We start from the raw sequence: 17,764 nt of genomic DNA on the forward strand, positions 1-17,764 counted from the left end.
TACAAAGGAATTGTCTACTTTGAACTCTTACCACCCAACCGAACGATCAATTCTGATGTCTACATTGAACAACTAACGAAATTAAACAATGCAGTTGAAGAAAAGCGGCCCGAATTGACAAATCGAAAAGGTGTTGTATTCCATCATGACAATGCAAGGCCACACACATCTTTGGTCACTCGGCAAAAATTAATGGAGCTTGGTTGGGATGTTTTGCCACATCCACCATATAGTCCTGACCTTGCACCATCTGATTACTTTTTGTTTCGATCTTTACAAAACTCCTTGAATGGTAAAAATTTCAATAATGATGATGATGTCAAATCGTACCTGATTCAGTTTTTTGCTAATAAAAACCAGAAGTTTTTTGAACGTGGGGTTATGATGCTGCCTGAAAGATGGCAAAAGGTCATTGATCAAAATGGGCAATACATTACAGAATAAAGTTATTTAGTTCCATGAAAAAATTGTCTTTGATTTTTTTAAAAATCCGCAATTACTTAGTTGCCGACCCAATAATACAAGGCTAATATGCAAATTGTCCCTTTGACCCTTTTGACTGGGAATTTGACCAGGGGGAGGGGCTGGCTGGCCAATTACCCTTGGCCCCTTCCCCCTCTTCCTGCCACGAGCCCCCACACCACCACTCCCTCCCCCCCCCCCCCACATTGGCCTAGCCTGATCACCCTGATTGGGGCGAGCTGGCTGGACCCTACCTGTGCACAAATTTGTGCTCCAGGCCTCTAGTCTTTTATAATTACCTGCACGAGGATAATCTAAGCAGAATTGCTTTTTAGGGACAAATCTGGGTTTTGTGGGAACTTAAGCGTATATAACTTAGGAATCACTTTTTAAGAAAAAGAATTTGTAGCCATTTCATCTGGAAACACCAATTTTCAAGATGTATCACCCTGGTTGAATAGCTTAGCTGGTTAGAGCATCATCTCAATACACCAAGGTTTCGATCCTGGGTTAGGATACATACTAGAAGCCAACCAACGAATGCATAAATAAGTAGAACAACAAGCCGATGTTTCTCTCTCCCTCCCTCTTTCTCAAGTCCATCAATAAAAATATCTCTAAAATGTGTGAGATATGTCATGATGTGATGAGTTACATAGATATGCAAGTTTGGTCTCAGAAGCACTCACTGTGTGTTGCTATAAATTTTTACTTACATTCATAGAAATTGTGAAAATTTTCGTTTTGTAAGAATTTCACAAAAAGTACATGTGAGCCCTAACCAGTTTGTTTCAGTGAATAGAGCACTGGCCAACAGACTGAAGAGTCCTGGGTTCAATGCTGGTTAAGGGCACAGACCTTGGTTGCAGGCTTAATCCCCAGCCCTGGTTGGGATGTATGTGCAGGAGGCAACCAATCAATGTATCTCTCTCACATCGATGTTTCTCTCTTTCTGTCCCTCCCCCTCCCTTTCATTCTCTCTGGAAATCAATGAAAAAATATCTTCGGGTACAGGTGTAACATTGCCATATGGAACTTATTTTTGACAAAATGGAAATTTCATTTTGATTAGGGCTCAATGAAGTCAAATTTTCTACTTACAATTTTATGTGCCTGTTAATTGGAAGAATTCTCCATAGAGCAGCTTCTGGCTCTATCTCTCTCCATGTTCATAACATAATATAGCCAGTATCCCTCCTCATCATATTATGAGCCAGATGAGTCACGGAGTGGACACTTGAACTATTCATGGGAGGCCACTGGTAACTTAATTAAACAGAGAAGTGACTGATAACTACACCAGTATATCCCGCTAAATACAAGCTAAATGTGTCTCCAACTCAACTTCCCCTTACCTGGACCTTCAAAGTCCTTCTGGCCACTCCAGTGCCACCAAACAAGATGGAAAATACAAATGGAGAGAAAGTAGTAGCGGAAAGAAAAAGCTATCTTAAACGATTGCAACTAAAATATATAACTTTTGCAAAATTAATAAAAATATAAGTACACGTGAATATGTTGCTAGACCTTTCCTAGACCTTGAAAGGGGCCTGTGCAAGAGGGGGCCTTAGACCTTAAGATTCACTATTTCCTGGTAAGTCTGCCTCTGCAGAGTCTTACTTACTCCATAGTATAATTCAAATGCTTAAAGGGAAAAGATTTTTAGAACAATTATAATTTTTAGGCATATTTTTAAAAACATGGATATTGCTATAAATATTGGAGAATATGGTTAGCAATGTTATAAAGTGTCCTGAATATTTTAAGTTTGATATTTTCATGGTGATGGGGTGAGTCAAGGCAGAAATTTAGGATTCTGAGGAATGAGTTCTTGGGTAGCTAAATTAGTTTAACCAGCATTTTTAAGTTGATAAAAACAATACATCTTATTTGTGCATCCTAAATGTATAATAATGTTTACATGTGACTTACACTTTATTCCATTTAATTAAATAAAATTATTTATGCACTAAGAAAATTTCATGCCATAAAAAAATGTTAAATGTTAGCTATATCCCCTTATCTTCTAATTAAATCTAACAAGTATGTCAGTTGTATATCATTGTACCCAAAGTTATGCTAGATTGTCTAATTAAGAAAATACATCTTTTTTTATTTATTTAAGATGTTAATGTAATTCATTGTTTGGGAAAATCTGTAAGGGGTAGTATTCAATCCAACAAATGCACATTTAAATTTCAAGGTATAACAGGCAGGAATTTTAAGAAATATATAACATTTTCTCCATCTTTGAGGAGTTTACAGCTTTGATGCCACAATGTGAGAGTAAAACTATATGTAAATAAGTGCTCTGTTGTCTTAGTGAAAGGAGTTCTTAGGGGTAAAATAGGCAGGTTTAGGCAGTTTTAGAAATTAGGAGGTCTATGGGCGAGGGAGGCATAGGTGGTTGGGGACTGGGAGCTGGCGAGAGGCGCCACAGGATAAGGGGAGAGGAACATACCACTCACGGGAGATAAGGGGAAAGCCAGAGGGAGCGATGAAACAGGAGGGGAAAAGGAAAACGGATTTCCAGAGGGGATAGAGAATTCTACCACTGACGCGGGGAAAGAAAGAGCGGGGCGCCCACCTGGCTCTGAGCTTTGAAGCTGCCGTAGTGGTCAATCAGAAGGGAATATCAGGACAAAGAACTGCGGCCTTTATCAACCCCAGGAAAAGGGAGTTTACTTAATTTAGTATTAAATATATCCACTTTATTGAGCAACCAATCTCTAGAACCTTTTCATCTTCCCAAACTAAAACTTTGTCCCCATTAAACAACAATTCTCCATTTCTCCCGCCCCCAGGCCCTGGCAACAAATGACTTTATTCCTTTTAATTAAATAGCAACTTAACATGAGCAGAAATACCACAAATCACTTGACTTTTCACAGTAATTAAAAAATGAATTCAAGAACAGGAATTAAGGAGGAGATATTCAAATGCAGTTACTGTAAGGATTCTCTGCTGTGAGGCAAACGGTTTGGTGAAGCACATTTTGTTTTCAGCATTATGATGTCAGAATCGCCCCCACTAAGTGGTGTTGACCTACCCCGACTTTACGCTTCCAGAGGGATCATTAGAGAGGGATTATTCCCAACTCATTAGCATGGTGGTTTTCAAACCTGAGTTCTAAGAGTCATCTGAAGAACCTATGAAACTTACATATCCCTGAGCACCATCTCTTTCCACCAAATTCTAATTCTGTGTCTATGAATTTGACTACTCTACATACTTCCTATCAGTAGATTCATAGAGTACTTGTGTTTTTGTGACTGGCTTATTTCACTTAGCATATTGTCCTCAAGATTTTTCCTGTGTAGTGGCATGTGTCAGAATTTCTTTTTCTTTAAGGAAGTGAATACTATTCCACTATATATATATATATATATATATATATATATATATATATATATATATATATAATTTATCCATTAATTTTATTTTATTTATTTTATTTATCCATTAATGCATCAATGAATACTTTGATTGCTTCTATATTTTTTACTATTGTGAATAAAGCTGCTATGAACATGGCCATGAGACCCTGCATTCACATTTTTTGGATGTGTACCCAGAAGTAGGATTGATGGATCATATGGTAATTCTATTTTTAAAATTTTGAGGAACCACAATTCTGTTTTTCCATAGTGGCTGTACCATTTTACATTCCCGCCAATATTGCACAAGGGTTCCAGTTTCTCTACAACCTTACCCACGCTTGTCATTTTCAACGATCACCTATATTTTGATTTATTCTTTTTAGGGATCTTCACCAGCAACATGTTTTGTTGAGATAAGAGTGCTGGAACAAGGTGACGTTTTTGTAAGTTTTTTTTTTTTTTTTTTTAGTTTATTACAATTCATTTGTATTTTAAATTTCGAGGTTTATTTAAATATATACGTAGAATTACACGGGATTCATGTTTTCTTTATCACACCTGGTCTGTAATATAGCGAAAACTAAAAACGGACACTTAGAGAGTGATTTATATAGTCATTTACGGTTTATGACAGATCTTCATGTTTCCTTATAATATTCTCATACTGATTCTCTACAGCTATAGCCTTCCTCAAATGTAAATCTGATTCCTTTACTCTAATTTAAGGGGTTTTAATAATTTTCCAATGCACATAGAATAAAATTAAATCTCCTCATAATGGCAAGCCATCTGCTCTGTCTTCATCTTATTGCATCCTCCTCCTACCCTACACCTCAGCCAACTCAAATTGCGTGTAATTTGCTGATGAGCACACCATATTGGGCCTTTGGGTATTTATTTATGTGGTTGCCTCTGGCTGGAACACCCTTCCCAACATCACACCCTAGAATCATTGGGGAAAATTGCTCATGCTTTCCCAAGACTTAGCTCAAGTGTCACCTTTTCCATGACGCCTGTTCTCTCCCACCATGGTCTCTGTAAGGTGTCCTTCCCTCTACCTCTCACCAAGTGGAGGTGATCTTTCCTTTCTGCCCGCTGCAGCCAGGACAGGTTTTCTTTACAGCACCCACCACATGTTCCTACATTGCTTTACACTCATGTCTGTGTCTCTTTCTAGACTGTGGGCTCCTTGAGGGCAGACTCTGAGTCTAGTTTAACTCTTGTCTCCAGTGACTGGCACTTAGTAGGTGCTTAATAAACATATATTGAATAGATAATTTAATAAATGGGTGGTTGAATAGATAGATGGATGAATGGATGGGTGGGTGAGTTGTTGCTTGAATGGCATAGGAGAGATATTAGTAGTCCTACAAGATTAAAACTGATTAAGTAAACTGCCCAAAATAATACCACAGTATTTTGAGGGCTAAAAACTAAATTCAGATCTCCTAACTTAATGCTTTTTTCATCTACATGGTATTTATTACCTTTGAAATTTAAAAACATAATATAAAAGAACAATGATACATTTTCTAGTATTTAAGTGATTGGGTCTTTTTATTTTTATTTTATTTTTTTAAATACATATTTTATTGATTTTTTAAGAGAGGAAGGGAGATGGAAAGAGAGCCAGAAACATCAATGAGAGAGAAACAGCGACCAGCTGCCTCCTGCACAACCTCCTACTGGGGATGTGCCCGCAACCAAGGTACATACCCTTGACCGGAATCGAACCTGGGACCTTTTAGTCTGCAGACCGATGCTCTATCCACTGAGCCAAACCAGTTTTGGCTGATTGGGTCTTTGTAAATAGGAGGATAAACCTAATCTGATTCCTTCAACACATTTAATTATATTTCTGTTTCCTGATGTTCCTGCCTTATCTCATTTATGAAAGGTTTCATTAAAATTTAATCAAGGCTCCATATAATTTTGTTAATAAAGTCTTAATATTAATATAAATAGCCTAGAAGTTAAAAACATTTGCAAATTTTCCCTTTAAAGTGTATCTCACAATGATTTTTTTCATCCCATGTTTCCCATGGGCATCTGTAGTAATGAAAATAGCATGGACATTTGACCCAGAGACTTTGGCTTGCATTGGCTTTTTGGGACTGGCATGCCCTAGTTATGTGACCTTATCCAAGCCACCTCAGTTTCCTTACCTACAAAATGAAAATAATTATATCCACTTCATAGCCTTGTTGTGAGGATTAAGTAGGAGAATATATGCTCAGTTCCTGGTACTTATTAGTTCTGCAAAACATGTCAGTTCCCTCCTAACATGATTTCATTAAAAAAAAAAATAGATTTTGTGTGTTTTTTTCAGAATGCAATTAGATAAATTTGAAAAGCAGGTCTTCTGTACCAAAGAAGACTGAGGTTTCTTGAAAGCAAAGATCATATCTCATTTATCTTTCTCACAGTCTCACACACATTTTAGATAAATATTTCCTGATTGTTAATCATTTCCATCAGACATGCATATATGTTTTTTGTTGTTGTTGTTTGCTTGTTTGACTCCTCACCCCAGGATATTTTTTCATTTATTTATTTATTTATTTATTTATTTATTTATTTATTTATTTTTAGAGAGAGTGGAAGAGAGAGGGAGAGACAGAGAGAAATATTGATGTGAGAGAAACACATTGATTGGTTGCCTCCTGCTGGATCCCCTGTCAGAGCCCAAGCCAGGGAGGAGCCTGCAACCAAGGTCCATGCCCTTGACGGAAATTGAACCTGGGACCTTTTGGTCCACAGGCTGACACTCTTATCTTCTCAGGACTATAATACGCTTTTTAAATTGTTTTAGACCAGGGGTGGGGGGGTAGGTGCTATCCCACTTAATATTTTTAAATTGATTTTTAGAGAGAGAGGAAGGGAGAAGGAAAGAGTGAGAGAAACCTTGATGTGAAAGTGAAACAGGGATCAAGCCCGCAACCGGGGCATGTGCCCTGACTGGGAATTGAACCAGCAGCCTTTCGATGCCTGGGAGGACAACCAACCAACTGAACTGCTCCGGCCAGGGCTGTTGTCCCACTTGTTTATGCATTCATTGGTTGCTTATTGTATGTGCCCTGATGGGAGATCAAACCCACAACCTTGGCATAGCAGGATGGTGCTCTAACCAACTGAGCTACCCTGCCGGGGCCTGCAGTACTTTTCAGTCACTTTTACAGATTATCACTTACTACATACCTCAAAAGAAGAAATTCCTTTATTTCTAGCACTTCGGTGGTCACCAGTGAAGGAAGATAACTGACTATGGCCTTTGCAAGTTGTCACTGAGCAATGTCTTTATGAATGAGCTCAGGTGGAGAACCAAAAAAAACCTCATTTGGCCTCACATTAGCTGGCTTTTTACACTGACTCCATTTTTGGCGAGCTCTGGAGGAACGAGGCTTAAGATTACATTGCAGTCTTCTCAGAACTTGCTATTAGAAGTCTGCTATATATTGTGGGTTTTTTGTTTTGTTTTGTTTTGTTTTTGCAAATATGTAATTAAAACAATAATTTTCAATGAATATTTACACGTTCCCTCATAGTCTAGACAACTATTATTTTGTTCTCTTGGACAAAAACTATTCTGTCCTACAAGTCCCACAATCCCCCGAAGGACTAATCATTCATTTTTGCTGTTAGGAAAATTTCTTAAAGCTTAACAAAAACAGGTTATGTGCCTTTGATATGTTTAAGTTTTCGTTGGCAGTGTGGCACATTCCTTATGAACATATTATTCTAGCTTCATATTTATTTCAGAATCCTGTAAACACAATTTAGGATCCCATTTTATTTGACTCTTGAGAACCATGTGTGGGTCCACTGCTACAGAGGAATTAATAAAAACACACACCCATGCTTCTGACTGAACTCTTCTTGTCTCTTGCTTAATTTACCTGATAAAGAGGTACTTACCATCTGTAGTGACTGAGGCTCTCTTACAATCTTAGGGGTTGGCAGAAGCATTGGACAATTCATGTGACCTTCCTGTGCACCTGGTAAGAGCACGGCCTGTGTCCAGAGTGGTCCCTGACTCATTCTTAGCAAAGTCATATGCTTTGTCCATTTGGTGGGGAGCTCACAGCCAAAACGGTTTCCAGCAGCATTCCACACGGTGTGAAATCCAAAGAGGACCAAGTCCTCATGAGAATTTAAAAAACTTCAGGTTAGGAATTATTGAAACAATTTAAATAGGATTAAATTTTTAAAATTTGTATTGTAATTTTATTTGGCCTCCTGGGTTGTTTTCGTTTTCGTTTTCAAGAGCAAATACATCTTTTTCATCTGCTTTTCTCCGTGTCAGGATTTATGCCATTTTAACAGAAATTTTTTAAAGACTTGGGTTTTTCTCTCACTTTTTGAGATTCACAAAAGTTTTGAAATAATATGAAGTAACAGTATTTACTCAAGGAGGTGCTGAAACTCACGTAACCAGAGCGTGGCCTGTAGACTCCATACAGAACGAACCTGCGCAGCTGTGTGCTTGAGGCCAGCCTCTGCCTTCCTGAGCAAGCAGTTGCAATGGAGACATTTATATTGGAGCAGTGGAACAACTTTAGAAACAAAGTCACTAACATAATAAGAGACTGCCCTCCAGGCATATCCAATTTAGAATATCCTGTTTTCCTGTTTAAAATCCTGGAGGCACTCCCACCCTTAAAGTATAATATTTAAAAGGCCCAAATGTCTGCTACATGGGCGTTGGGCAATAGCAATTTTAAAAAGAACCCAAACTGCAAAACCAAAAGAAATAACCCTGCTGAACCTTGGGAGAGACAGAAATGTTGAACAATTGAAGAGAGAATGAAGTCTCCTGTGAGAAAGGGGTCAGTCTCTTGTTCACAACTCTGTCCCTGGCCCATGTCCGTAGAGGTCAGAGGCAGAGCACCTGACCCAAAGGAAGGAGAGGAAGATCTCGACTAGGATCAGAAGAGAGGCACAGAACAGTGTGTTAACTGAGAAAGATTAACGGTTGACATCAGACTCACATTCCATGCTACCTGAAAATTTTTATATAACTACCTATCTTATACATAAACCATGCATAGCTTATCCCATTAGGATTCATATTTTCTTAACTAACTCTTTAAAAAAATATATATTTTATTGATTTTTTCACAGAAAGGAAAAGAGAGGGATAGAGAGTTAAAAACATTGGTGAGAGAGAAACATTGATTAGCTGCCTCTTGCACACCCCCTACCAGGGATGTGCCCGCAACCAAGGTACATACCCTTTCCTGGAATCGAACCTGGGACTCTTGTGTCCACAGAACGACACTCTATCCACTGAGCCAAACCGGTTTCAGCTTAACTAACTCTTTATAGACCTTATGCAGAATCCCCTAGGTCTGTGGTCGGCAAACTGTGGCTCTCGAGCCATATGCTGCTCTTTGGCCCCTTGAGTGTGGCTCTTCCACAAAATACCATGGCCTGGGCAAGTCTATTTTGAAGAAGTGGCGTTAGAAGAAGTTTAAGTTTAAAGAAATGTGGCTCTCAAAAGAAATTTCAATCATTATACTGTTGATATTTGGTTCTATTGGACTAATGAGTTTGCCGACCACTGCCCTAGGGTTTTGGTAATCAGGGATGTCAGGATTACATGGACCCAAATGGCTTTCCCAGTTGCCATCCTGGTCCCCAGGTTGGGTAGATGGTCAGCAGCTCTTTGAGTGCACAGCACATCCCTGGTGATTGATTAGGTCCTCAGGTGGGGTTGAGTGGCTCTTTCAAATCCACATTGGACCCTCAGCTACATTTCCCTCATGAATTAAACAACTTAAAACAAATATGTTTATTCTCTCTTCTAGATTAGTGAAGGAGTGGAGTGCATTTTTGTCCCCAAAAGCTTGTATCTAGCAGAAGCCGGCCCCGGATGCAGGAGAACTGCTGCAGAGCTGGTGTGTGCATACCCCACAGAGGAGGACATCAGGGGGTACCTGGTGGAGCAACAAGCGTGGAATGCATACAAGGCCAGGCTCCTGGCTCAGCAGCTGAAGACAGGAAGCTGACCCCCTGGCTCAGCTCATTTTTGTTTTTATAACGAAAAATCTTAAAAGAGGTTGAAAACACAACTGGAAGGTGATTTTAATATGCGCTTAGAAGGGCCTCTGCAGAAGTGAGGCCTGGGGTTTCTTTATTGCTTAAATAAATGATGCTGCACCCTAACTTGCTCACAACTCCAACTGCTAACTTCCTCATACTGGAGAACGTAATTGAAACTTGATAAGATATACTGCTGTTTGTCACTGAAAAGTGTGTTTAAGATTTAGTAAGTAAAGTGGTATCATTTTACAATGGAAAATTTTCAGCTATGCTGAAAATTCACTTGCATTCTCCAAGTCCTAAATTCTGAACCTTATTAAAATATCAAGTGTTATTTGTGCTTTGCTTTTATTCTATATTCACAATGATTTAATTTTATTTCATTTTTAAGTGACCCAACATTTTATCAATGGTGACCTGTGAATGATGCCATTTTTTTGTGTGTTTAAACTTTTCTTCTTTGGGTGTTTTTTAATTACAAAAATAGTCTTAAAAATTCTAGTTCTGCCTACACAATGTTTCTGTGAGATGAACTTGGCAGAGTTTGAAAGAACAACACAGTAAATAAAGAGGGGGACGCTCATAAGGAGAGCTTCATATTATATGAAACATGTCTCATCTTGGCGAAGTCAATATGGTGCTATCCTGAGATACCTTAGCTCAGTAGTCGGCAAACTCATTAGTCAACAGAGTCAAATATCAACAGTACAATGATTGAAATTTCTTTTGAGAGCCAAATTTTTTAAACATAAACTTCTTCTATCGCCATTTCCTCAAAATAGACTCGCCCGGGCCGTGGTATTTTGTGGAAGAGCCTCACTCAAGGGGCCAAAGAGCCGCATGTGGCTCTCAAGCTGCAGTTTGCTGACCACAGCCTTAGCAGAAGCTTGCTGATGCCCTATCTCACATACCCGCAGCCCACATCCACTTCCAGCTATGCAAGCTCCGGCATGTTGATAATATTCTACTTCCAGATTCTTGGATTTTGTGGGTAAATGCCTCAGCCTCCCAATTTTTGATGGAAGGTTTCTGAGCTATATTCAACACAGACCCTCAGAGGGTCCCGTATTTGTTATTTGTTGCTTTGTAACAAATTACTTCAAATTTGCTAGCTCACAATGACACATTTCTTGTTTCACAATTTCTGTAAATCAGGCATCAGGGGGTAGTGTAGCTGGGTGGTTCTGGCCTAGAATCTCTTCCAAGCCTGCGACCATTGTGTTAGCCAAGGCCGCAATCACCTGAGGCATGACTGCACCTGACCACCCACTGCCAACTCCATCATGTGGCTGTTGTCAGGAGGCTTACCCTCATCAGATGGACCCCTTTCTAAGGCTCCTCACTCTATGGCTTCCCCCAGAGCGAGTGGTCTAAAAGAGGACCAGTGCCCCAAATGGAAATCGCAGTCTTTCTTATGACCTAATAATCTTGAAAGTGACATACTATCGCTTCTGCTGCTTTAGTCACATAGACCAACCCTGGTGGAGTGTGGAAGGACACGACACACAGGTGTAACCACAGGAGGCAGGGGTCAGTGGGGCCATTTGGGAGGCTGGCTACCACAGGTGGCCAGCTGTATTAATCCCATGTGCCTAGAGTGAGAGACCAAATTGATAATGCATTCCTGTGTTGTCTTTTTCTTCTTTCCTATCATTCTTCCCATTTCCTCACTTCTGCTTCCTGGGATCATTTTCCTTTGCCCCAGTCTCCCCCAAAACTGACCTAAACATAAACCTGACTCAGGTTCTCATTTCAAAGGGACTGGAATAAGAGAAATCCTTGCCCATTATGAAAAATGTCACTCAAAGTCTTCCTTGAACTTTGTTAGTTGAGGGGGAAAAAGGGACCTATTTCAAATTTATTTTTATTTGGAAACTAGAGGCCTGGTGCATGAAATTTATACGTGTGTAGGGTCCCTAGTCCTGGCTAATGATTAGGGCCGATCGAGGCCTTCTGGCTGCTGGCCGGTGACTTCCTTCATTCTGTGCTACCCCCTGGTGGTCAGCACACATCATATCGAGTGATGGAACTCCCAGTTGAACTCCCAAGGGGACACTGCACATTGGCCTTTTATATATAGAGATTATATATAGAGGTAATTTAAAACGAAAAGTTGCAATAATAGTATAAAGACCTCCCATAGTTCTTTACCCAGAGTCACCACTTTTTAATGTCTTGCCACATTTACTTTTATTCTCAAAGGCCTAAATTCTAAGCCTTATTAAAATATCCAGTGTCATTTGCTTTTATTCTGTATGATTTGATTTGATTTAATTTGTGTTTTATCTTTGGGGTTAGTCCCTTAATCTCTTCACATTGTTTTACTCACCTAAAATGTGAAGATAGTAATATTTATGGTTTTGGGTTGTTATAAGGATAAGTGAATTGTGCACACCAAGCATTTAGTACAGAACTGGGCACACAGCAAATGCTCAATAAATTTTAGGCTTTTGTTTATTCAACAGATAGTCTTTCAACAAGTATTTATTGAAAATCTTGCCGTTGTTCTTATTATGTTGTTGTTCTTTGATGAGTGATAAATAATTTAATCCCAGGAGGAAAGCACTGGAAATAATAGTAAAAATTGTAATACATAGACACAGATGAAACAAAATGATATCTGAGCTTCACTTCAAAATAATTCGCAGGGGAAATACGTAGGGGTATAGAAGAAACAAGATTGTTGAAGCTGAGTGATGGGTACCTGAATTTTCATTGCACTCTCCTCTTTTTTGTATAAGTTTGAAGTTTTCCATAATACAGAGTTTAAAAAAAGAACAAAGACACACCTCAAATTAACCATTCTCAAATGGCTAGGAAATGTCACACTTCCTCAGAGTTTGGTTATTTAATTGGTTCTAAAAATAGTAGAATGAGACAATGAATCTTCTGATTCTGACAGACACAGAAGTCATCTTCCTTTACCTTTACCATTAATTTGTCAGCCACTTTCCACTTTTTTTTTTTTTTTTTAACTAATGAGCCTTGACACAAATTGTGTCTAGGTATTAACCCACTGGCTATAACTAAATAGTAAATTATTTATATCATGCTTATTCTATAATATAGACATTTGTAAAACCATTTATAAATGTGATTCTTAAATCTTCTCATCAACCTAGGCCTTAAGTAATATGAATTTTTCAATGCAATGAAGCCAGTAGAGTTTAAATGTGTATTAGGAATGGCTGTATTTTGAGAGCTAAATAGCAAACTTTTCTTGAGTTTTTATAATTTTACTATGTTGCTTTGATATGAGGAAACAAACAATAGAGAAGTTGTAAAGTTGAATACTTTCTAAGTTAGAGGACTCTGAGCTTTTTTACTGGACCTCTGGACCTCAGCCTTCAATGACTTTCAGCTGAGCAGGCACTTGCTCCACCCTTCCCACTTCCTCCAAAATATTCTTCCATTAATTATCCTCTCTTCCAATTGTATCTTCAGTCTCTTTCCATGTTCTTACATTGCATGGTTTTGGGATAGTGTGATCTGCTGATATTCACTCTTAAAACACTACATAACTCTTTCCAGGCACAAAACTCTTGCAGTTGCACAAGAAGAGGACAAGAGGTGTTAAGACAATGTGGACAGAGAAAGCAGTGACTGCCCAATGTCCCAAGGATAGAGGCCATGAACTGTGAGGTTAATTTGCTTTTAAGGTGTTTTTCTTTTACATAGCTACCTCCAGGCATATACTACAGGTTAAATGAGAGCAGAAATATTCCTATATAATAAAAGCCTAATATGCTAAGTGTCTAGTCATCCAGTCAGCTGTTCAACCAATCAAAACATAATCCTACCTAATAAAAGTATAATATGCAAATTAACTATCACTCCACTACATCTACCAACCAATCAGAGCGAGTATGCAAATAAACTCAACAAAGATGGCTACAGCCACAGAGAGCAGGAGGGAGGCTTTGATTTCCCTGGCAATGGGGGAAGCCAAGTTTTCTGCCTGTCCTTGCTGGCCTAAGCCTCCATCAAGGCTACAAAGTTTCAATTGTAGAAGGTAAACAAATCCAAAAAGAAATGGCAGCTGCCAGGGAGCTGGAAAGAGTGGGAGGCTAGGGTTGCCTCTGGCAATGGAGGAAGCAAAGCTTTCTGCAAACCCTGGCTGGTCCAGGCCTCCACTCAAGGGTACTAAGTTTCAGTTATAGAAGATATATCCCAAGAAAAATTTAGCTACATAATACTGGGAAGGTTGCGTAGTCTTTCTGGGCTTCCCTGCTTTACGGCAGGATTCTTCTCACCACCACCCATCCCCCACCCCGCCCCCGATGTCTCCTTTCATGTGGTGGGAACCTCCTTCCTGAACAGGTCTTGGGCTCTCTACTCCTCTCAGTCTTCCTACAGAAGGAGTGATTTAATCTGATGGGTGTTTGGAGGGAGAAGATGGACATCTATAGCTCAATGTCATTTCTCCTCTTTCTTTGGGAGCAAGCAGCCTGCTCTCCCTGTGCAGTAAGTTTTGCAAGGGGTTGGAGCCCCCGGGGAGACTTGCATTGGTGCAGTGGGGTCCTGCATTGCCTGCAGATTTAAGCCCATTTCTTTATTATCTTTTTCAGTCATAAGGTGCTCTATCATTGTCTTATTTCTGAACTGGTTCAGCTCACAGTGCTATTTCGTGGGCTTTCACCAATAATGAAGGATGACCGATATTCATTTTCTAAAAGTCCTTGTCCCTAGGAGTATGACTTTACATTCATCCTATTAAATGTCTTGAGGTTTGTTTCAGCCCATTCGTCATTACAGCCACAATTAGCATTAATTGGTACCCAGTGGTCTGGAGGAGTTAATTCATGTCCTGACCCAATTAGCTAACTCTGAGGAAGTGATGCTAGCCCTGCAGTACATTCTAGAAAAAAGAATGCAATATGCTGGAATGTTGCCACATTATTTTTCTCAATGTTATTCTCTAATTGTGCTATTCTCAATGCTATTTTACAATTACATGGAAGCTCCCATTAGTAAAATGCCATTTCGCAGAGAGACTCGAAATCAGATCTGCTCTGTATTCCATTCTACTCTATCATAATTAATGTCACAGAAGATTATATGCTACACATTTGGCGTATCCTTTGAAAAGTATGTCCAAGGTGCCTGTCATGTAACAAGTAAAGAAGTTAATGATATACATCAATGATGGTGATATGTCAAAGTGTTAGTAGTTTATATTTGCTGAGTGCTGTGTGTGATTCAAGGAGCTCTTTATTTAGCAGTAATTATTTCTGACCTATGTACCTAAAAGAGTTAGAAATACCAAATTAAATAACCTCTCACATGCTTATTTGGGTTAAAATAATACAATTACAGTTCATTTTTAAGTGTTTAAAAGATGAAATTTAACTCTGATGTTGCTCATGGATATACTAAATATTTGTTTTACTCAAATTCCATACTGCGGTGCTTTGATTCGAGCACCTATTATTATTGTAATTACTATCAATAGTGATAGTAAAACCTCACCTACATGATTCAGTCTAGTAGAGAAAGTATCATCTTGATTTAACTGAACATGCTTTCAAGGACCCGAAATGATAGGAGTTAGGCAAAGGACTCTGGAGACCTTTAGTGAGGGGATTGAAATTAATGAAAATTTCCAAATATGTATCAAGATCAAAAAGCATGTTCTTAAATAAACTCTGTGTGACTGGTCACCTTTCCTCAAATCAGTAAGTTGTAAGAAGTGGATTTTTAGGATGAAATTCATAATTCTGGATATGACAGCATATTTAAATCACTTGTGGTGCACCCAAATTTGTACTAATAGGAATCATTCCAGTTTTAATTCTAGAAACAAAAACGTGTTTTCTCTCCCTTATCTGAGCAATGAATGCAGAGTTCTGGCCCCTCCTTTCTCCTGTTCCCTAAGGTATCTCCTCTCTGGTCCTACTATGCTCTACTTCTGGCCCGTTGAAGGGTCTGAGCAGAAATGCCTGCCTTTTATAGTAATCTGAGAATGACTAATCTTTAAAAAAATTCCTGAACTATTTGGATTTTTTAACAGGATATGTGCAAGCCCAGAGCAACTGCTATTCTTGTGATTTCTGGCTAGATGACGAGGCAAATTTCAGATTCAGGTAGCGAGGGAGAAAGAGATGGAGATTTTGCAGACTGCCTTGTTGGCAGTTCCTCACCAGGTTGCCACTTGTTGCTGATGCTTCTTTTCCTCCCCTTCAAACCCCACAGTTTTTCTAGTATCTCTAGGATTATTCCCCCTGGCTCCCTGGCAACCACAGGAGAGATGCTTGGGTGAGGAGCAGAGGGTGTAGCTTAGTGATGTGGCTCCTTGTGTGGACGGACTGGCATTCAGCTGTGCCATATTTCTGTAGACTTCAGTGCTTTTTAAAGGCCCCAAACTGCTATCATCAGAATAAACCTTTTTTGAAGTCCTATTTATAATTTTAATTTAATTTAGTACATTTTTCTTCATTCCTTTTTCTGTCTTTAAACAACATGAATTTATTATCTCATAGTTTCTCTAGGTCTTTCCTTCCCTTTTTAATAGAGGGGGCCAAGTTAAATTATACCCAGCAATTACCTTCATCACAAACTCAGAACCAATCTAAAATAGTGAGCAATCACAAAACACAGGCAAGTAAAACATAATTCATAATCTGCAGTTTCTTAGGTGCTGTGCTTGAGGAATAAGGAATAAGTAACAAACTGAGTTTGACTACAAGGATGGGCAGATACGCACACACTCCTGTATGCTGTTCTGTTTCTCTTCCATTATGTTGCCATCATCGCTTTTAATCGTAAGGCTGCTGGGTTCTGTTGAAATGCCTTTTACATCCATCTCCTCTTCACGCCCACTCCCTGAATCAGTCCTGAGTGTGCACAATAGCTCCTGTCTTCTGGCTTACTCTTCTCCCATCCAGCCTCCCACATTGCATTAGAGTGATCTTTCTAAAACACGGGTTTTCTAAACCACAGATCTTACCAAGGCATCTACCCACTTGAAACTCTTGATGGTTTATTATCACCCTCTGAATACATCTTAGTACAGTAAACAAAGCCCCTTTATAATCTTGCTGAGCCCATCTCTCCAGATTTACCTCCATTCATTCTCCCCCACAGATTTCTCACTGTGCACCTCCTTCCTCTGTTCCATCTGACCTGCCTTTTCCTCTGCCTGGAATTCCTCTTCTCCTTGGGGCCACCTGAGCTGCCCGCTCTGAAGCAGAAATAAGCACTCCCTCTGTTCCCTTATACTTTATCCTAGAGGTCCAGTGCATGAAAATTCGTGCACTGGGAGCGGGTGGGAAGATCCCTCAGCCTGGCCTGTACCCTCTCATAATCTGGGATTCCGAGGCCTGGCCTAAGATCAGGGCCTATAGGGCCTTTCCTCCCCCAAGCTGTAGGCAGCTGGCCCCACCCCCGCTGCTGCCACTGTTTGCCATCTGTGCAGCAATGCCCCTGGTGGCCTCCCTCTGCAGGCAACAGGCTGGGGTGCAACGGCTTGGCTGGCCTGGGCCTCCCTCTTTCTTTTCTGGGGGGCAGGGCCAGCCCTGTGAGCGGCTGTGTTCTGCCTACCTGATCACCCCTAACTGCTGGTCTGCCCACCTGATATCCCCTAACCATTTGCCTGCCTACCTGATCACTCCTAACCTCTGGTCTGCCTACCTGATCACTCCTAACCCCTCTGCCTGCCTGCCTGATTGCCCCTATCTGCTTTCTTGGGGGCAGGGCCAGCACTGACTTCCGGTTGGTCAGCCTTTTGTCCTTACTGGTTGTTATGTCCCAGGGTTTTTATATATTAGGATAATACTAACCATTGCAATTTTTATAACATCTAACGTATTCTTATAATTATTTTTATTTGCTTCTCTATATTCCAACTTAAGAAACGGGCTCTATCAAGGCAGGGACTTCAT

At 39.7% G+C, this 17,764-nt stretch overlaps 1 protein-coding gene across 1 annotated transcript in view; it reads left to right on the top strand.

The window, feature by feature from the left end:
• Positions 1–10,490, top strand: part of LOC311621326 (cyclic nucleotide-binding domain-containing protein 2-like) — a gene marked incomplete at its 5' end in the record, with an annotated part of 75,354 nt that extends 64,864 nt beyond the window's left edge. Inside the window, 3 exons of the mRNA XM_084881288.1 lie at positions 4,226–4,285; positions 7,793–7,840; positions 9,650–10,490. Of these exons, the coding sequence (XP_084737414.1) occupies positions 4,226–4,285; positions 7,793–7,840; positions 9,650–9,850 (309 nt within the window). The 3' untranslated portion in view covers positions 9,851–10,490. The remainder of the gene's footprint in view (positions 1–4,225; positions 4,286–7,792; positions 7,841–9,649) is intronic.
• Positions 10,491–17,764: the final 7,274 nt, after the last annotated feature.

This window comes from Pipistrellus hanaki, assembly GCF_964339955.1.
Source record: "Pipistrellus hanaki genome assembly, chromosome: 1".
NCBI classification, from domain to species: domain Eukaryota; kingdom Metazoa; phylum Chordata; class Mammalia; order Chiroptera; family Vespertilionidae; genus Pipistrellus; species Pipistrellus hanaki.